We start from the raw sequence: 22,410 nt of genomic DNA on the forward strand, positions 1-22,410 counted from the left end.
CATAAAATCAGAATATTGAAATATCGTAAAACATATTTTTGTACTATATTCATATTCACTAGCCACACGATACTTTAATACATAATTTTCATCATTTAATAAACTGTATAATATTTTAAAAATACCTAACATAGCATATTTCCCTTAGCTGACTACTGGAAAGCCCCTAGGGAATACTAGCCTAACGCCCGCAGGGCCTCTTACAAAACACCTTGAAAACAATATTTGTCATAACATAATATCAGTATTTCATCGCCTACATCATTTCTTATAACTGCCATAAGGCCAAAAATAGGCTAAAAGGTCTTATCTTGAATTTGATATGAAATCCCACTCAATCCCACTGACGATCCGCCCTAGCAAACTTGAAAAGAATTCCGCCAAAAGCGTCGTGGTGGCTTCAGATCGTCGATCTGGCGACTAACGGGGTCAAAATAGAAGAGAGAAGGGAGAGAGAGACGTAGGAGAGAGAGAGAGAGAGAGAGAGAGAGAGGAGCGTCAAAAGTGAATAAAAATATGGTTTTTAGCTATTAATAGGGTCATATTAGTTGACGAGAGACGTCACTTCGTAGACGAATCCTTTAGTAAATTCGTCGATGAAGCCCTGTATTCGTCGACAAAATTTAGAGCAGCCCGAACCGTCTCTCGGTATTTTCTCGTTGACGAAACTCTGTATTCGTCGACGAAATCCTTTAGACCTTCATCGATGAGACGAAACCCTGTGTTCGTCGACAAAGCTTGGCAATTTCCTTAAAATTATTTTATTCTCCAAAATGTAATGTTCGTCAATGAAGTCTACGACCCCCTTCTGTTTCTGTATCTATTTTCTCTCCCTCTTTATTATTAAAATGCTATTATCCTTCAGGTCATTACAGGAACCACTAGACTAAACTCATATTTTTGGAATTTTTCACTTTTTTTTTTTTTTTGGATTTTCCATGAATACTGTACACACCTCATTTTTGTCCGGGGCTTTATATAGCAAAAATAAGATTTTTTTTAAATTTAGTTTTAATGCTTTTAAATTTTTTTTTTCTAGGTATGATTTTTCATTCAAATTCAAAATTTGCAAATGATGTTATTTATTAGATACAATAAAATGAGAAAATACATGGAAAAAAGTGAATACATGAAATAAAAAAAATTTGAATACATAGAAATATAAAAATATATATATAGAAAAATAAAAAATAGGAACAAATAAAGTTTAGTGGGCCAGCTTCTTCATACCTGCACCTACACTCATTAAGGAAATTTCAATTAGACATGTAGATAATTGCAAAATCAAAATTAAAAGATCAAAAATAAATCAAATGAATTTAAACTTGATTAATCAATCAAGATTAATGGGGTTGTTACCCTTTGAGAATATAAATAGTGAGTTTGAGAAGGCAAGAGGCACAACTGGGGAGAAGGAATTATTCACTAAAAAATGAGTTAAGGGAAGGAAATTTGGAGAGGAACTTGTGGTGAAGAAATATTTTTGAGAGAATTGAATACAAAAAGGTGAAGGAAAATTTGAGTGATCAAAGACTAAAGACCGAAAGTGTTCGAGTTGTAGAAATTAGAGAAGACTCGGCAGTGAAGACTAAAAGGCTGCGTGGTGGATACTTTGAAGAGAGTTCAAGCGAAGGAAGAGCAGGTTGGCAAAATTTTGGAATAGAGGTTTGCATTAATCATTTTAATTCTATTTCAATTTTTGACATTACCGAGTTTTAAATTCAAGTTGAGATTTGAGTTTAAAACAGAACTCTTAATAGAATTTAACATTGTCCCAAAATTTGAATAACCATACTGGAAAACCTAAGTCCAAATTTGGATCCAAAAAAACCTAAATCCAAATACCCCTTGATAAGATTTGGGTTCAAGTCAAATTAGGTCCCAAGTCAACTTTGACCTACATCCATTGACCCATTGACCCAAATCTAGTGATCTCAAAACCCAAGAACCCATATTAAGTCATATTGGGTCTAGCCCAATTAGCCAAACCCTAATTGAATTCAGACCAAGCCTACTCAAACTTTAAACCAAACCTCACCTAATTATTTGAACCCAAATCAACCTATCAACCCGATTGTTAGAACCAAACCCAATTAAATTGAACTCATTTCAAAGCCCAATTAGGCTCAACCCTATCCTAAGTCCAACCTACCAATTTAGCAAGCCAAAGGCCCAATCCAACCCAATTCAAACGTAACCCAATTGTATCGGCCTAATCCCAAATAATCCTAAACTATGTTTGGTTCTAGAGAAAATTTGTGAGGAAAAATTCAAAGGATTAAAGATAAAAATTGGAATAAAAATCAAAATAGAAGGAAAAAACTCACCTTTGGATTTTTTATCAATACTTAAAGAAACTATCTCTACCTTTTCCTTCAATTGAATCTACCAAAAAAAAAAAAAAAGAGAGAGAAATTGAAAAGAGAGAGAGTAAGATCAATGAAAGAGAGAGAGAGGTCAGAAAATGAAAAAAAAAAATAGAACAAGAGAGAAATGCGAATGGGAGAAAGATGGAGGTTAAGGAAGTTTTAGGAGAAGAAGAGGAAAAAAAATAAAAAAAGAAGGAAATAAAAAAGATTTTTTTATTAGATTTTTTTTTTCAAAAAAAAAATAGTGGGATACGTGCCACCATACAGATGGTGATACATAGCGCAACCAAAACCGTGTATTTGGAGAGCAATGTGGCGCAATCCTTACCGTCTAATGTGTTTTTTTTTTTTTTTTGGATGGTCGAATCGCTGCCATGTTGGCGATATGTGACATGCTCCCAGAGCCCATAACATTTTGCAACGTTGTAAGTGATGTCCTGCTGACGTCACCCTACAACAATAAGTTAAAAAATATATAAATAAAATAAAAAAAAATATCTTGTGCCATCTTTCACCACCTTTGGCTGACACATGGCAACCCTCTTCCCCCAATCGGGTTAGCCCGATTTCACTCAGGTCAACCTGAGTTGACTAATTGACTCGGTTCAAACTGTTTGAAACAGATTGACTAGTCCCAAATCGTCTGGTTCATTTTTTAATTAAGAAATTTATTTTAAATTTTAAAAATTGGTAAAATAAAAAAATAAAATAAAATAAAAAGAAAATTTTGAGTCATTTTGATTCAGATAACAAAAAAAAAGGAAAAATAAAATACAAAAAAATAAACAAAATGGAGAAAAAATCTTTAAAATTTCCTAAAAATCGTAGAAAAATTTTGGAAAATTTTTGTGTCTGAGTAGTTAAATAAACAACCTTTGGTGCTAATCACAACCATTGACTTGGTTTAAACTAAGTGCTCCTTGGTGTTTTATTAACTTTTAAGTTCTTAGCTATAAGCAACATTCACACCTTTAAAACATGCTTGGGTACACCCATTGACCTTTCGACATCCCTCATAATTATTTTTAAAAAATTCCAACCATAGACAATAATATTACAAATATAACATGGTGGACTTTCTTCCAAGAGAATTCATGATTTGAGAAATGATTTGAGTGAAGTTTCATACATTCTCTTAGCCATGATCTTCAATAAAAACACCCCACTTAGACTTGGACAAGAAGACTTTTTCATGAAAATCACATAATATGAAAATGAATATAAGAACTTTGCCTATGTTGTTATCTATGATATAATTTGTTTAGTTGGTAACCCTAACATATATGCCTTATCGTCCTTGCATGTATTACCTGGCAAGCTCGTGCCATTGAAGACGCCATATATAAGAACTGCCTTCAATTCTTCCCAAGTTCCCATATCATCCTCCATGTGCATCCCTGTGGGACAGTGCCCGGATATTGTGTGCTTCTGTTTGTTCCATAAAGCTTGGTTTCTCAGGGGAGTATGTTTACTTAAACCAAATATGGATCATGTATGGACATAGTTTCATGTTGTGTGTACATACAAGAGCCCTGTTGAGGATATGTACGAGCTTCCTTGTATTGTGGAGAAGATATGACCAACCCCTCCAAGAACAGATTTTTGCCTTCTCATATGTTTAATCTAATCATTCTCCAATATGTTCTTGCCTTGCTTTGGCATGCAGTGCAAGCCACACATGCTGTTCACCCCCGCCCCCTTTCTTTTAGCCAAAGAAATTGAATAAAGAAAGAAATGTAACAGCTTGGTTAACGTGGTTTGGATGAGTTTTGGGTCAAATCATTTAATTTCTCAATCAACTTGTCCTCTACTCCTCATGTGTGTACAGAAATATATAAAATTTTAAAACCAAAGTATTTTTTGAGGAAAATTCTAGTTTTAATCTGCATACATGCTTCTCAAAAATACCTTTATTTTGAACATGAGCTTTGGGCTTCATGGTTCATCCCCGGCTCACCTGGTTTGAGTCCTTTGGAATGACTGGGGCAACGGTGGGGGCGGAAAAAGAAAATACCTTAATTTTAAAATGATATATATATATTTGTATTGGATATACATGTAATTGTGAAGCTCTCATCTGGATTGGGCCAATTTTATTTTTAGAAAATTTGTATCATCTGGTATGCAATGAGATCACCAATATGCATAATTGGGTTAGATCTAGCTCCTTGACTTCTGGGTAGGCTAAGCAACTTGTGAGGCAACCGATTTGACTTTCGGTTTCTGCAGTAAAGACTTTACACCAAATTCTCTAATAAGTTTATCAGAACAGATAAATTATATATGCAAGAGAAAAGAAGTTACAGTGAGAAGGATTTTCAGGAAAATCAGAGAGAGAGTGAGAGAGAAAATGGCACCACATTCTATATTTAATTGGGTTAGTAACCAGTCAATCTCTATGTACAACCCTAAGCCCCCATCTTCCCACCACCACTGCATTTCAATATTTAAAAGCCTCTCTCCAAAATAAAATATTTTACTCAAAATGTGACGCAAGAACTGCCCAATATGCAAAGAAAACTGACCAACCAGATATTTGGGGAAGGGACATTAAAAGGATCATGTATAGTATCAAGTAGCCATTGCCCTTAACAATCTAGCTTGTAAGCTCTCTACCCAGAATCCACAAATTTTCTTACAAGCAATAGAAAAGAGAAAAAAAAAACTGCAAATTCCGGGCAAGTTTTGAGTTTCCAATCTCCATGAATCAATCAATTTGGCTATTTTCTCTTCTATCTTTTATGTTCTTCCATGTGGAAGCACAAACTACCCTAGAGCAGGGGACTGTAGTGACTTCTCCAGAAATTGCCACTTCTTTCCGGCCAAGCCTTGCAGTTGTTATTGGAATCCTGTGTATCATGTTTTCCCTGACGTTTATACTCATTGTATATGCAAAATTCTGTCACAGGACAGCTTCTGTTCACGCCGATCAACAGGGGCTTAACAGAACGAGTTCTCGATTCTCTGGGATTGACAAAACGGTGATTGAATCGCTTCCTTTCTTTCGGTTCTCTTCGCTCAAAGGTTCAAGGGAAGGTCTTGAATGCGCAGTGTGCTTGTCAAAATTTGAAGACATTGAAGTCCTCAGGTTGCTGCCTAAGTGTAAACATGCCTTTCACATTGGCTGTGTTGATCAGTGGCTTGAGAACCACTCAAGCTGTCCTCTTTGCAGGCACAAGGTCTCCGCGGAGGACCTCACCATCTTCACATATTCGACAAGTTTGAGGTTCTTGTGGGACAAGTCGGAGCTGCGAGAGGATTCAAACTTAGAGCTCTTTGTCCAGAGAGAGGAAGATCATCATCATGGGTCTTCAAGGTTCAGCAGTGGGAGCAGCTTTCGGAAACCCGAAAACAGTAGAAAGGAAGAAGAACTGCCCATTCGAGAAGAGAGTAGCGATGGCGATGAAGAACAGAAACTCTTTCACAAGCTCAATCACAAGATCATTGTATCCGATGTTGTCTATAAGAACCGGTGGAGCAATGTGAGCTCTTCAGACCTTCTGTTTTTGAACTCAGAGATGATCAATGCTATGTCAAGTGATAGATTTTCTCCTTTGGATGCAACTAATGGGCAACTGGAAACAACAAGGGCGATCGACGATGACCAGATCATGAAGATCAAGGAGGAAATGGACAGGAAGAGATTGTTCGCAAGCAAGGCTAATTCGGTTCCACTCTCTGCCGGTCATTCATCTACTTCAGGTTCCGAAACAAATCCAAGTTCTAGGCCAGAGCTTGTAGCCTCAGCCGAGCAAAGGTCGAAGTCGGAGATTACAGCTCTTTCGAGGTTCGCGGAGAAGAATAAATTGGGAGTGTCTGCATTTCCTGAAAATGGTATGAAGGAGGAAAGAAAGAGAAAGCTTTGGTTGCCAATTGCTAGAAGAACAGTTCAGTGGTTTGCTGCCAACAGAGAAAGAAGTCCTCAAGAGTCTCAGCACTCGAGGCAGTCTTTAAATGTATAAAAACAGAACGAGTTCATCAAAACCATAGTAGCAGGTTTTTACGCTCTTGAAGACTGCTGCCATTGATGGACAAGAAGTGAGCTAGATTTCCAAGTAGGTAGTATTTATTTACTGAGAATTCAAGTTCAGGGGGAACAGTAACATGTTCAATTCAATTATTTCCATGATTTCTCATGAACAATTCAACATAATTTTCAGTTTATGATGTCCATTACTCACAAACAGATTAACAAGAGATGTAACTGCTTCATCACGAAAGTTTCCTTGAAGATTTAATTCCATTGCACCCACATGATCAATTCCATTTCCTGATTTTCCTTGGAATCCCCCCATTTCCTATAAACCCTGGAAAAAATAGATTGAAACATAACATAAACTGAAAAAAACTCAAGCTACTTCAACAAGCGATATATACCTTCAAAACTAGGCAGCATGCTATTAAGGGTGTTCTTATTAAAAACCCATTTTGGATTGAGACTCAACACCTAACACCCTGCCTGTCTCCATCTTTGGATGTCCCATTTACTTCATTGACTTTTTAAGTAAAACCTATCTCATGTGACGTAATTTTGGAATATAAACCTTACTCCATATCCGGGGTTTGGGTTCCTACATTGAATTTTTATGTAAATTTAAATAAAATATAATAAAAAATTATATAAAATTTTACTCAAATTCATGCAAAATTAAATTTGAATTCTAAAATTTGTACGCTCCCAAACACGAGAAAAGTCCTCTCGAAGATCTTTCTAAAGGATCATTATGGACCTCAGGTAAGACCTCTTTTGCCGATGAAATCACTCCAAACAGTGGGACCAATGGGGTTACATGCGGGCCTTACCACTGGGATTCACATGGAATTGACTGGTTGGAGTAGGGGTGAGCATAATTCAGGTTTAACCGAATTAATCGATCGAATTCGCTCGGTTCGGTTCGATTTGAGATTTGGATAATTTCAGATATTCGGTTTTCAGTTCGGATATGAGGAATTTTAATTTAGTTAACCTAATTACCTGAATTATTAATTAATTAATAATTAAATATAAATTAGTAATATTAGTATATGATATATGTTAAATCTTAAATTTTTAATCTTAAAATATCCCATTTATCAATATACTCTTTTATTAATTAAGCTGGAATTGGTAAACTATAAAAAAAAATTACAATCATATTTTATTTTTATAATTAATTTTAAATTTATTTAGTCAAAATCAGTTAACCGAATTGCCCGAAAAGTTGGTTCGATCAAATACGGTTCGGTTACAATAACTAATTCGGTCGATTCGATAAGGGATTAAAATTAATCAAAAAATTCGATTAATTTGATTAATTAACTGAATTTGTCCGAACTGACTATTTGCACACCCTAATTTGAAACAACTCATTGATTGGTAGGGGTGTAAAGTTGGGGGACTGACCGCATGTCTATGCGGGAGAACTGTTTTTTTCCACAAACACATCATCAAGGTGAAATATGGCAGCTTGTTTCCAAGTTCTCCAAAGTGATGTCACATTTTTATAATTATTTGAAAAACTGAAAATAGAAAAATGGACACTGTTTTTCACAGCTAAATATATTATATAACCTCTTAAGTTGTGTAAAAAATAATTTTTATGATATAATAGCCCCCCCTGCCCTAGCTCCCACTCTCTCTCTTGCACAATCTTGCACACAAAAGACACAGAAGATGCTTCCATGTAACAATAAATAATAAATAAATAAATAAAATTATGCTGTCTTTGGAACTACTGCAGAAGGATATCCATGCGAGACCCATCTGAAAAGGAAATTTACATATATATATATATATATATATATATATATATATAGTTTAATCATTACATCAAGAAGCTTTCCATCCCCTTTACTTCACTTTCCATCCTCGGCTTTCTCTCCTGCCAAACAGCTCCATTTGTCATCTCTTTCAACTTTAGTCACTGGTTTAGCATCAAATCCCATTTATCTGTTATCATATTAGTTTGGTCGGATAGATCAGATAATATTCTTATCATGTCACAAGTTTTTTTTTTTTGTTTAAAAAAATTTATTTGGTAATTAAAGTTCAAAGTAGCCGTGGCGGAAAATGAAAGATCACTGCAGTGTTGCAGTGATAGCTCAACTGGGTATGCGTCCGGAGGCCAATGGACAAATTCTCGAGAAATGGAAAATGATGATGACATACGTGTGTAATGTATATATATCTATGCTTACATGAGCTTCTAAGAATTGCCATCATGAATTGGTTTTTCTGAGATAGGGTAAGGATAGAAACTGTTGGTATGGAAACAAGAAGACAAGAGTCAAGAACAGCCGTTTTGAACTACTGCCCTGTTTGTATATTTGCCTACTTGAAACGCTTAACTTATATGTGTATATATAATGTGTGTATATATATATATATTGTAGGTCGATGGACGTGTTTCCTAAATAGAATTATCTCTCTTGAGCAATAGACTTTTCTCTTTAATACAAGTATTTTTGAAAATATTACTCTGATGCAGGAAATGGTTCACTCGATCAACAAAAAGGATAAAAGGGGAAATGTAGTTTTAAAAGTGGATATGGCAGAGGATTATGATCAAGTTGATGGGAGATTTTTTATTTGGGTCTTGGAGGGTTTTGGCTTCTCTAACCATGTTTGTAACTTAATGCCAAAATGTGTTAAGATCTCATGGTTTCCGATCATGATGAATGGTGCGTATAAGGGTTTTTTCAAATCTCAACGGGGCATTTGACAAAGTGATCCTCTATCTCCATATTTATTTATTTTGATGGAAGAAATTCTTTCTAGATTATTAAAAAGAAATTTAAGGAAGGTAAGATTGAAAATTTTATCTTTCGAGGGGAGTTCTTTTAATATCTCATTTATTATATGCGGATGACTTACTTGTTTTTGCTAACGGAGAAAAGAGATCCTTGAAGATGCTTTTGAAGATGTTGGATTTGTATGAAAGTTTGTCTGACCAATTAATCAACAAGGAGAAATCAGCTCTTTTTTGGTCCAAAAAGATCAACATTTCTAGAAGAAGGGGGCTATTACAATTAACAGGTTTTGTAGAAGTAAATTTTTCAACAATGTACCTTGGAACACCTTTGATTTCTGGTCGCCTTACTGCTAGAATACTTGATTCGTTGGTCTCAAAAATATGAAATAAGGTGGCGAGTTGGAAGATGAGGTTGTCGTCTCAGGGAGGTCGTCTCATCCTTATTCAGTATATTTTATCATGCATGGCGACATATACGCTAGCAGTTCTCTCAGTTCCTTTGGTAGTGATTATGTAAAGACCCGTATAATTTTCATAATTTAATAATAGAAGGAGGATAGAAATGAAAGAGTTAAAATTGGAAATTAAATAGGGCCTCGTCGATGAACACAGAACGTTCGTCAACGAGCGCACTTGAGGGGTTCATCAACGTGAACACATGTCTTGTCGACGAAAAATACCGAGAGACTATATTTCAGTTTCTGAATTTCGTCGACGAGGAGTAGGCATTAATTGGCGAACGTCCTTCGTGGCCTCGTCGACGAAGCCCAGCGTATAAATAGTCCTAAACTCGAATTTCACGCAGATTATTCAACAAAAAACCCACTCTCTCTCTCCTCTTCGATTTTCCCTTCTTCTCTCTAAGATTCTAGGTTCATTCTTCACCGAATCGACGATCCGAAGCCGCCACGACACTCCTAGGGAAGTTCTCTTCAAATCTGCCAGGGTGGATCATTGGCGGGGTTAATTTGAATTTCATTCCAAATTCAAGGTAAGGGTTTTTATTTGGAATTTGGCTTTCCTACAATTGTAAAAAAGGTAGAACTCGAAGAAATACTGAAGTTTTGTTCTATGAGATGATGTTTTCAGGGTATTTAACAGGGAACCTTGCGGGTATAGAACCAGTCATACTAGGGGCTTTCCAGTAATCAGGTAAGGGAAATATGCTATGCTAGTTTAAATAGATATTTTTACCAGTAAAATATAATATATATTCATGGGTTTTTCATAGCAGGAATTTATACAGTTTTATAAATTATGTTTAATGAATTTTAGCTTGTGTCGTATGAGAATATTGATATAGTATAGAATTTTACACAGCTTTTTACAGAATTATGATTATATAGTTTCTACAGTATCATGATATACAGATTATACAGTTATTACAAAGTTATGGTTACATAGTACTTACCGAATCATGTGTTACAATATATATACAGAAAGTTGTTTTACGGTATTTTCAGGATCATTTACCACGATTATACAGTTTTACAGAACCATGACATACAGAAATATGGTTGATACAGAAATATAGTTTATTACAGCGTCATGGTTAATACAGTTATTATAGAATCATGGTAAAACAAATAGAATTTATATAGAAATATATTATATAGTATCAGACCCTGATGGACCATTACAGATTAGTTTACAAAGTACGGTATCGTAACTATTTACAGTTCAGAGTGCAATCACATAACTCAAATAATATGTAAATTTGTAGCAATCGATCGTGCCTATGTAGTGGACAAGCTCCCCGTTAATTAGGGTTGAGAAGGCTGATCAGACTTTTGGAGTATAGTGATCTATCATGTATAGGCCAGCTAGTGATAAGTCCTACCTACGGGCCGCACAACCCTGTCATGAGGGGTTAAATCATAACATACAGTTATGCATCCAGGAAATTTTTCTCAATTATTATACGTATATTCAGATTTACAGAAACAATAGATGTATTCATGAATATTAGAAGTATTATGAATGGAAAATTTATAAAGAAAATTATGTTAAGTAACATAGGTAGAAGCTATATTGTACGTTATTTATACATGTACTCTCAGATTTGGTTATCCATGATATTTTTTAAAATCAGATTTTTACAAATATGTAACTCATTTGCCACACACTAGCATAGCATATTTTGCCTTACTGAGCGTCGTCTCATCCTAGCAATTTAATATTTTTCAGGTGATCCAGTTAGGTGAGCAGATCAGGCTCACAGATAGAGGGGGCTACAGTACTTGTTGACTTTTTGAGTTTGATCCCTGTTTTGATGCTGATAAAACACAAGTATCTCATGTGTGTATTTAGTGTCTTTGAACAAGTTCATGATTCAGCACACATATGAGGTAAAAGACATGGAAGCCTGGAGGAACATAAAATCATATTTTTCTGGCGTATTCCATGAAGTCAGAAGAGCAAAAATTATGTTTTATGTAATTGCATTTAATTTTATATCTCTGGTCTGTAATAATGCATGCATCTGCATGATGTGTATGAATGCTCAGAACGACAGTAGATAGACCCTAGGGACCAGCACATCTCACCAAAAACTCTTTTCTAAATAGACCAAAATCATACAAAGTTTTTGGAATAGCTTTAAGGTCAAAATCGGGGCTAAAACGAAGTTTACGAAACCAGATTTTTTTTATGTCTTAAAAAAGGACCTAGAAATGACCTTAGGACACTCACTCATGCATATTCATACTTGGTCATTTGAAATAAGGTGATCTCTAGCTCAAACAAGACCGAAATGCATAAAAATGTGCACACTCGGTCGACCGAACTACCATGTACAAAATGCCTTGGTCGACCGAACCCGAACCAAGTCAACTAGTTGACCATAGCCCGGTCGACCGAACTAGGTAGTTCGTTTTGGCCCCGATTGACCGAACCTGGTCCAGGTCAACAGTTTGGCCACGATCTGGTCAACTGAACTTGACAGTTCATTTACACCCAGTCGACCGAACTCCCTTTGAGTCAACTTTTGACCACCTGGTCGACCGAGCCCAAAATGTACTCCAACGCTCTGGTCGACCAAAGGTTTTCAGGAGATTCCCCAACTACCTGGTCAACCAAACGTCTCAGTTCAAAATGTCCCGATCAATCGAACCACGCTAAATAAGAAAATCGCCTTCAGACTTAGATGTCCGGTCGAATGAACCTTTAGTTCATTTCATGTCTGGTTGACCGAACGTCTTAGTTCAAAATGTCTCGATCGATCGAACCATGCTAAATTGAAAAATCGCCTTCGGACTTAGATGTCCGGTCGACCAAACCTTTAGTTCATTTCATGCCTGGTCAACCGAACCTCAAGAACTTCGGTCGGTCGAACTTGTCCTAGTCGACCGGTGCTCTCGGGTTGGAATATTTTTTAAGTGTTTAAAACGTAATTAAACTTAATTAAACTTTTCCAAAATACCGAGCGTGTCCCTCAACGGTCAGATTTGTTGAAAATCTATAAATACCCCCTCCATAACTCAGATTAGTTACTTTGATTAGCCAAATTTCTCTCTCTAATCTTTTGGGCTAATTTTTATCAAAGTTCCCCCAAGTTAATTTTTCATTGCACAAATATTTTCTTGGGGTAAAATATTTTTAATCTCTTATACTCTCTTTCACTCTCTATGTTTGAAAAATAATTTTTGAAAGAGAGCACTTGTCTTAAACTCTCAAACTCTCTTTTCATCCATTCTTTTCAAAATCATTTTGTAAGAGAGTATATTTATTTTGGGCAAATTATTTTTGTATTCACTTCCTTACTCTCACTTATTCTTTATTTCTTGAAAATTGTTTTGAGAGTATAGCTCTGGATTTCTCCCAAATTATTTCCTTGATAAATATATTTTGGGAGAAGTTATTTATTGCACAAATATTTTATTAAGCATAACTCCTAGATTCTCCAAGTATTTCTAACTTGCATAAATCTTTGTTGGAGAATATAATACTCATTCTTCATATTCATTCTATTTGTGCAAAATCCATTGAAAGAGAAAAACTCTAGGTTCTCCTATAGTTTTATTGAAATATCTTTTTGGAGAAAACTTTTTATTAGGGTTTAAATATAGTTAAGCACCCTTACTCCCCTGAGCATTATTTTATATCATTGGAGTGTGTATTTTATTGAGCTTAGTGTGTACATTTCTGCTTGTATTTTTTCAGAAGCACTTTCATGTACAAAAATGGTTTTAATGTAATGGTTGGGTTCAACCCGTTAATTGAACTGGGGAGACTCAGCCCCGTAAATGAGACTGGTTCGGTTCAGCCCGGAATTGAACTGGGGAGTCTCGGTCCTGTAAGTGAGACTAGTTCGGCTTAGCCTAGTAATTGAGCTGAGGTTTTCCTCACCCCGTAAGGAGAAGATGTAGAAGGCTTTTGCTCCGCCCGATTAAGTGAGCAGGTATAGTGGAATCCTTGGGGGTAAGCCCAAGGCGGGGATGTAGGCTAGTTTTGGCTAAACCTCGATAACAAATCTTGTGTCTCTCTCTCCCTATCTCATTTAAATTACTGCACTTTAAATTCAGCATATGTATGCCTATTTGTTTACTGTTATATTCAGTTGCATGCACACATTTACATTGAATGAGATACATGTGTATGCATGAACCAATAGTTTAATCATTTTACATACACGCGTTTAATATTGAACGGGATACGATATGTGGTGAATTGGCGAAATGTTTTAAATTAGCCGAAAAGTTTTAAATTTTCAATTCACCCTCCCTCTTGGGATCACACCAATTCCAACAATACTGCCCTATCTTAGGGTGAGTATTTTGGGGAGATATTATTGTTTGGCCCTAGTTCAGTTGAGAATATTTTTGGGAATAGTTGTGTATGTATATTTTGGGAAATATTTTGACACTGGTATTATATATACATGGTTATAGTTTTATGAATTCAACTTTTCGCTGCTTAGGTTGTTTGTTGTAGCTCAAATTTCATAGGTTATAAACCGGGTTGTTGGTTGGATTTATATTAAGAGGTATTAGAGCAATGAAATTTCACAGTATATATATAAAATGATGTATTTTTGGGTCGTTACAGTTTGGTATCAAAGCCTAGGTTGCTAGGTTCTGTAGACTTTAGAGTGCAGCGGAAGCAATACCAGAGTATAAGAAAGGATTGAAGTTTTGTTCTGTGGTCTGGGTACAGGATTTTCGTGGTGGTTTCTATGTCTTTCCTAGGGTGACGATTTCAGGAAAACCATAGTAAACTATTTTCGGGTCATGTGTCTGGTTTATAAGATTTGATTTTAAATTTAAAACAGGGGGAGATAGTTAAGTGTGAATATGGGACTTCAGTTAAATGAAATAGAATATGTTTGCATGGGAGATAAGGTATTTAAAATGTGTTCTTTGTTTTTCAGGATGGATCCAAGAAGTAGTGGTACGAATGCTAAGGGAGACAAACCAGGACCTTCTAGTATGGGAGGTGGAGATATCGATGCAATAATGCATAGCGTCACCTAGCAGGTGATGGCTAAGATGGCCAGGAGCTCAGGGGAGCGTAGGTGCACAATCAAGTAGTTTACGTGTTACGACCTAAGTAATAATGGTATTTAAATAATAAAGAATGAGGGAAATGGAGTCAGTAACAGAAGGAGGCAGTCGACTTCGTCGATGAACGCTTCGTGTTCGACGACGACATTGCATTTTGAAGGTGATAATTCCAAGAAATTTCCCCAGGCCTCGTCGACGAACACAGGGTTTTCGTCCCAAATCCAGGGTAACGTATTTTATTTCGGAATTTGAGTTTCCAGTAGTTATAAGAAATGTAATAGAAGTAGAAAGAGTAATGTTTTTTTTTTCTAGGATTTATGGTTTTCAGGGTATTGAGTGGAGAACCCTGCGGGTGTTGGACCCATTATAGTAAGGGATTTTTAGCAGGAAACGGGTAAAGGAAATATGCTATGCTAGGTTATTTGAGTATGATTTCAGTATAAAATAATAAATGTTCCACCAGAGTATTATTCACAACAGAGATTTATACAGTTTATCAAGTATGATTAATATATTTTAAAATTACTGTGTGGCTTGAGAATATAGATATAGTATAGAAACATGTTTTACAGTATTTTTCAGAGATGTGTTTTATAGAATATACAGATAGTGAATGTATTTTTACACCAATTATAGAAATACCATGATTATACAGTTTTACAATACCATGACATACAGATTTACAGTTAATTATAGAAACACAGTTGATATAGATACAGTTTTCTACAACGTCATGGTTTATATAATTATTATAGAATCATGGTAAAATAGATAGTTGTATATAGAGATGTATTATATAGTATCAGACCTTATTGGACGATACAGTTACAGAGCATGGTACCGTAGCTACATAAAGTATATAGAGTGCATCCACCTATTCAAATAATACGTGGTATAAACGTCGATCGCATAGAGCCTATGAGTGGACAGGCTCCCCATCAGATATGGGTTGAGGAAGGCTAATCAGACTATGGAGTATAGTGATTTACTCCTATTGGCCAGCTAGGGTAAATCCCGCCTACGAGCCGTACAACCTTGTCATGAGGGGTTAAATCATGACACACAGTTATCCACAAGGAAGTTTACAGTTATTACTATGCTTATACAGGTTTACAGAAACAAAATATATATATTAGCAGTATTTTGAGTAGAAACCTAAAGCATAGAAATGTTAAGCAACAGGTAAAAGATGAAGATTATATTACTGGTACTGTACTTGACATATTCAATGATACATGACTATATAGTAATAGATTTTCACAGTATTGTAACTCATTTGTCACACACTAGCAATAGCATATTTTGTCTTACTGAGCGTTGGCTCATCCCAATTACTTAACATTTTTCAGGTAATCCAGGTAGGCGAGCAGATCAGGCTCGTAAATAGAGGGGCCTCGGTATTGCCCTGATAGTAGTGTGAGTATTTTTGGGAGTATTTTTATATAGCCCTAGCCAGTTGAGGGTATTCTAGAAAACAGACATATATGTATATTTTGGGAAACACTTTAGCACTCTGGTATTGTATATAACTACGTATGGTTATATTTATTTGATTTCCGCTTCTTGCTGCTTAGGTTAATGATTGAGTTTAATCCAATTTGGTATCAGAGCATTTCAAATGTTATAGTATATTTATGTGAAAAAAAAAACCCATTTAAATAGTAGCTTGTTACATTACGCGGATGAAGCCACCATTTTTTGCTAAAGGAGCTGACCCGATTATAGTTGAAAATTAAGTCCACGACATTAAGGAGACATTGGCAATGCTTCCATGTACAAATGAACAGAAGGTAGTATTTGCGGCATTTAAACTGACAGAAGAGGCGACACGCTGGTGGAGATCAGCGCGATTGATTGAAGAGTAGAGGTTGAATCCAGTGCCGGTGATGTGGGATCGATTCAAGGAGCTATTTTTCGAGCGATACTTCCCTGCTATCATTCGGAGCGCGAAGGCAGCAGAGTTTATGCACCTAGTTCAGGGGTAGATGACAGTATCACAGTACGTAACTCGATTTATTGAATTGTCTCAATTTTCCCCACATTTGGCACTAAATGGAGAGAAAAAGGCAAGAAAGTTTGAAAATGGTTTGAGGCAGAACTTGTTTCAGCAGATTGTTGGTTTTCGGGCTCAGACATTTGCGGAGGTCGTAGATAGGGCTTCGATTATTGAGAGTGGCATGCAAAGAGGTATAGCAGCTTAGAGTCAAAGAAAGAGGCCCACACCTTAGGGTTTTCAGGAAGATTCCAGTCGGGGTCCATGGAAAGGAGACCGCAATAGGGGAGATCAAAGGTAGACGACAGGACCTCATGAGAATCAGGGTATGCATACCTACCCGGTGTGTCAGACGTGCGGGAAATGACATTTGGGGGAGTGTCGGGTAGGAAGAGATTTATGCTATTGTTGTGGGAGACCCAGCCACATGGCACGAGCATGCCCAGGATCGCCGATCCAGGTACCAGCTCCCAGACCCTATCGGGGAGGTTATCAAGTGGCTCATAGACGCCAGCAAAGGAATTGAGCCCCGATGAGGGTTTATTCTTTGACGTCGGGTGATGCTAAGACTACCGCAGATGTGGTGATAGGTAATTTTACTATTCTATAATATCAAGTTATTGTTTTATTTGATTTAGGTGCTACTCATTCCTTTATTTCTGCAACCTATGTCAAATTGTTTGGAAATGAGACCCAGTTATTAGATATGGAATTGTTAGTAGCTACACTATCAGGGTCGATGATGAGATGTCAAAGAGTGCTCAGGGGCTATCCAATAGAAATTTGGGGGAGAGTGTTACCGACTGACCTGATCGTATTGGATATGTGTGGGTTTGATGTAATACTGGGTATGGATTGGTTGGCAATTAATCACACCATTATTGATTGTCATCAGAAAGAAGTAATTTTTAGACCCCCTAGCGAACAAGAGTTCAGATTTGTTGATTTATGTGTACGTGCTTTGTCACAGTTAGTGTCAGCCATGCAGGCGAGCAGGCTGCTTCTGGACGGAAGTCAGGGGTTTATGACTTTTGTAAAGAAGGTGTCAGAAAATGAATCGAAGCTTGACAGTACACCAGTGGTAAGGGAATTTCCAAATATTTTTCCAGAATAGCTACCTAGGTTGCCTCTCGATCGCGAGGTAGATTTTACTATAGATTTACCTCTAGGGACAACGTCGATCTCTAAAGTTCCTTACCGTATGGCTCCAGCTGAATTAAGAGATATAAAGGATCAGTTATAAGACTTGCTAGATAAAGAATTTATATGACCCAGTGTATCACCGTGGGGAGTTCCTGTGTTGTTCATAAAGCAGAAAGACAGGTCTATGAGGATGTGTATTGATTATAGAGAGATAAATAAGGTCACTATTAAGAACAGATGTCTTCTACCCCATATAGACGATCTTTTTTATCAGTTCCAAGGTACACGAGTGTATTCCAAAATCGACCTCAGATCAGGTTATCATCAAGTGAGGGTAAAAGTAGAGGATGTATCAAAGTCAGCCTTCAGAACAAGGTATGGGCACTATGAATCCTTGTTATGCCATTCGGTCTGACAAATGCCCCAGGTGTGTTCATGGACTTGATAAATAGAGTCTTTCACCAGTATCTAAACGAATTTGTAGTAGTTTTTATTGATGATATACTGGTTTACTCGAGGAGTTTTGAGGATCATGAGGCGCACTTGAGACAGGTACTACAGACGCTCAGGGAGAAAAAGTTGTATGCCAAGTTTAGTAAATGTGAATTTTGGAAAGAGAAAGTGTTGTTTTAGGGCAAGTGATCTCAGGGGATGGTATTTCTATGGATCCCAGTAAAATTGATGCGGTGGTGAATTGGGCCAGGCCGAAGAACGTTCAGGATATCAAAAGTTTCTTAGGACTGGCAGGTTATTACCGTCGATTTGTTAAGGGGTTTTCAGCATTATCAGAGCCTCTCACGCGTTTGACTAGGAAAAATGTTAGATTTGTATGGGATGAAGAATGTCAGCAGAGTTTTCAGGAATTAAAGTAGCGGCTCGTCACTGCATCAGTACTGACAATTCCATCAAGAGGTGATGGTTATGTAATTTACAGTGATGCGTCTTTGAAAGGGTTCGGTTGTGTATTAATGCAGCATGGTAGGGTGGTAGCGTATGCTTTCAGACAGTTGAAAGAGTATGAAAATAATTACCCTACTCAAGATCTGGAATTGGCTGCAGTGGTACACGCACTGAAGATTTGGAAGCATTATTTGTATGGTGAGAGATGTGAAATATTTTCTAACCATAAAAGTCTATAGTACTTCTTTACGAAAAAAGAGTTGAATATGCAGCAAAAGAGATGGTTAGAACTCATCAAGGATTACGATTGCACCATCATCTACCACCCTGGTAAAGCAAATTGGTGGCTGATGCACTAAGCCGTAAATCAGAAGATACTGCGCAGTTAGCTGTAGAAATTCAGCCCTCAATTCAGATGGACTTGGAAAGACTCAGCGTAGAGTTAGTGGATGATGATCCTCATATATTTATTGTCAACCTTGTTGTACAGCCTACGTTATATCAAAAAATTAAAGCTGCCCAGAAGAATGATCCAGAATTAGCAAAAGTAATAGCCAAAATACAGGATGGTCAGGGATAGGAATTCAACATTTCTGACGACGAGGCTCTGAGATTTCGCACTAGATTATGCATGTTTGTGGATGATGATATTGGGAGAATGATTCTAGAAGAGGCTCACAGATCTCTATACACAGTTCATCTCGGCAGTACGAAAATGTATAGGGATCTGCAGGAGTATTTCTAGTAGAGTGGCATGAAGAAGGAGATTGCAGAATTTGTGCAGCAGTACTTGACATGCCAGCAAGTTAAGGCTGAGCAACATAGGTCGGTAGGACAGTTGCAGCAACATTTCATTCCCGAGTGGAAGTGGGACCACATATCCATGGATTTTGTTACTAGACTACCACCGGCGCCGCATGGTCAGAATGCAATTTGGGTAGTTGTTGATAGGATGACGAAAACAGCTCATTTTCTACCCATTAAAGTTAGCTACCCTATGAAAAGATTAGCAGAGATTTATATTCAGGAGATTGTTCGACCCCATGGAGTATTGGTATCTATAGTCTCAGACTGTGATCCACTATTTACATCACTGTTTTGGAAGAGCTTGCAGGAGACTTTGGGGTCTCGGTTAGCATTCAACACTACTTTCCATTCTCAGACAGACGGTTAGATAGAGAGAATGATCCAAGTACTTGAGGATATGCTACGAGCGTGTGTATTGGATTTCGGGGGTAACTAGACCCAGTATTTGCCACTGGTGGAGTTTGCCTACAACAACAGCTATTAGGCTAGCATAGACATGGCACCTTATGAAGCGCTTTATGGTAGGAGGTGTCATTCTCCTTTATACTGGAGTGAGCTAGGTGAGAGGTGAGTTTTGGGGCCAGAAATAATGCAACATGCGTATGATAAAGTCTGACTTATTTGAGATAGAATCAGTGCAACACAGAGTTGGCAGAAAAGCTATGCGGACACTCGTCACCTAGAATTGAAATTTGAAGTGGGTGACCATGTATTTTTGAAAATAGTACCACTGAAGGGAATCATGAGGTTTGGGAAGAAGATTAAGTTGAGCCCTAAGTTTATTGGTTCATTTGAAATACTTTAGAAGATTGGGTCAATTGCCTATTGACTAGCTTTACCACCAGCTCTATTAAGAATACATGACGTATTTCATGTTTCTATGTTAAGAAAATACATCCCAGATCCTTCCCAAATTATTACTTACTCAAAATTAGAGTTCAGTGATGCTCTAGCATATGAGGAAGCTCCATTGCAGATCTTAGATAGGAAAGAACAGGAATTGCGTAGTAAGAAGATACCACCAGTAAAAGTACTGTGAAGGAATCATGCTATAGAAGAAGCTTCTTGGGAGCTTGAAGATGAAATCAAATAGAAATACCCACACCTATTTAGTGGGATATAGCAATGATTTGTAAGTTAAAGTAATGATAATTTTATTTTATTTAGTACAGTGTAATTGTAATGTAGAGTATAGGATTGGTAGTGTTTTTGGTTTTGGGAGAATTTTTCTTTTTATAGTATTATGGTAATCTCCCAGAACTACTTATGTAACCACAGTATTCCTCCGCCATAAGTGAGGGTAAGTAATAAAATAAGTAGTCCGTTTTATCATTAAGGGATGATGAATCATATGGATAGCAAATTTCAAGGACGAAATTTTTATAAGGAGGGGAGAATGTAGAGACCGTGATAATTTTCATAATTTAATAATAGAAGGAGGAGAAAAATGAAAGAGTTAAATTGGAAATTAAATAGGGTCTCGTCGACGAACATAGGACGTTCGTCGACGAGCGCGCTTGAGGGGTTCATCGACGTGGACATGTGTCTCGTCGACAAGAAAAGAACGAGAGACTATATTTCAGTTTTTGAATTTCATCGATGAGGAGTAGGCATTCATCGACGAACTTCCTTCATGGCCTCGTCGACGAAGTGACACGTCTTGTCAACGAAGCCCAATGTATAAAAAGTCCTAAACTCGGATTTCACGCAGATTATTCAACAAAAAACCCACTCTCTCTATAACGACCTGCTTATTTTCCATATATATTTTTTTCCTCATGACAATAAAACCGATATTATAAACCTAGCAAATCATAATCAACCTGAATCCGTGAGTATCAAGGATACATCAGAAATACAACACGGAAGCCTAAGCAGCAGGAAACATAAAATCATGAACATCTCATATTACCATATAACACAATACCAGAGTTACTACATTCATTGTAATTATATATTCAACCCAAAAGAGTCCTAGGATCAGTTCCCACAAAATCCATCTAACCCTTTCAAAATACTTACCCTTCAGTAAGGGTAGATCAGTTGTAACTACCTCTGTGGAACTTTATCTGCTCTCCTATCAGGGGCTCCTGAAATGTTCATATAATTCGGGGTGAGACACCTCTCAGTAAGAGAAAATAAACTAATAACAGTGTGTGGCAACATGAGTTTTTCCGTGTTATACATAAAATCATACTTTAACATCTTTGGCAAAACTGTTCGTATCACATCTGGAAAAACATATATAATCATAACATGGTAGAACATAATGGATTTCCACAAACATAATTCATCTCATATATCAATAATACGAAAATACCCTGGAAGGTTAACTGGCTATTGTCATGTCTTACCCCCACATAACTGGGTTGTGTGGCCCAACGACGGGACCTGACAATGGCTGGCTAACCACTGCCAAGTCAAAAGCAAAGTCTGTAAGTACGATGGGTCTACCAGACCTGGTCCGTACACCAAGGGCGCCAACACTTTAATAAACCACATTAACTATCCATCCTCATGATGCCCCGTACAACAGCAATAACACTATCATCATTATGATCATGATCACATAGCTACGATACCGTGCACGTGTAAGTCTAAATCAAGCCAACTAGGTTCTGATAATATATAATATTTACTCAAACAGTGATACATAGTTATTTCATAATAATAATTTCCAAGCTAATATCATCATATCATTTTGCATATATAACAAGAAAATCATCGGCCCGTACACCGGCATTTCTTATTTTACCATTCACAGCTCATACACCATCATATCATATATAAAGCTTGGCCCATACACCGACATATCACATAAACCCTCAGCCCATACGCCGATATATCATATAAAAACTCTCGACTCGTATGCCGATACATCAAATTAAAAACTCTCAGCCCGTACGCCGGCATATTAGATTAAAAACTCTCGGCTCGTACACTGATATATCATATCAATACTTTGT

The 22,410-nt window shown here is 36.9% G+C and overlaps 1 protein-coding gene across 1 annotated transcript; it reads left to right on the forward strand.

The window, feature by feature from the left end:
- The first annotated feature begins 4,775 nt into the window (after positions 1–4,775).
- LOC131157078 (E3 ubiquitin-protein ligase ATL42-like) lies at positions 4,776–6,613 on the forward strand. Its single transcript, XM_058110948.1, has one exon. The coding sequence runs from the start codon at positions 5,072–5,074 to the stop codon at positions 6,329–6,331; it is 1,260 nt and encodes a 419-aa protein (XP_057966931.1). The 5' UTR covers positions 4,776–5,071; the 3' UTR covers positions 6,332–6,613.
- Positions 6,614–22,410: the final 15,797 nt, after the last annotated feature.

Source organism: Malania oleifera, chromosome 6, assembly GCF_029873635.1.
Source record: "Malania oleifera isolate guangnan ecotype guangnan chromosome 6, ASM2987363v1, whole genome shotgun sequence".
Taxonomy (NCBI): Eukaryota; Viridiplantae; Streptophyta; class Magnoliopsida; order Santalales; family Ximeniaceae; genus Malania; species Malania oleifera.

Coding starts and splice junctions, on each gene's coding strand:
- LOC131157078 (XM_058110948.1), top strand. CDS start 5,072: ATGAATCAATCAATTTGGCTATTTTCTCTTCTATCTTTTATGTTCTTC.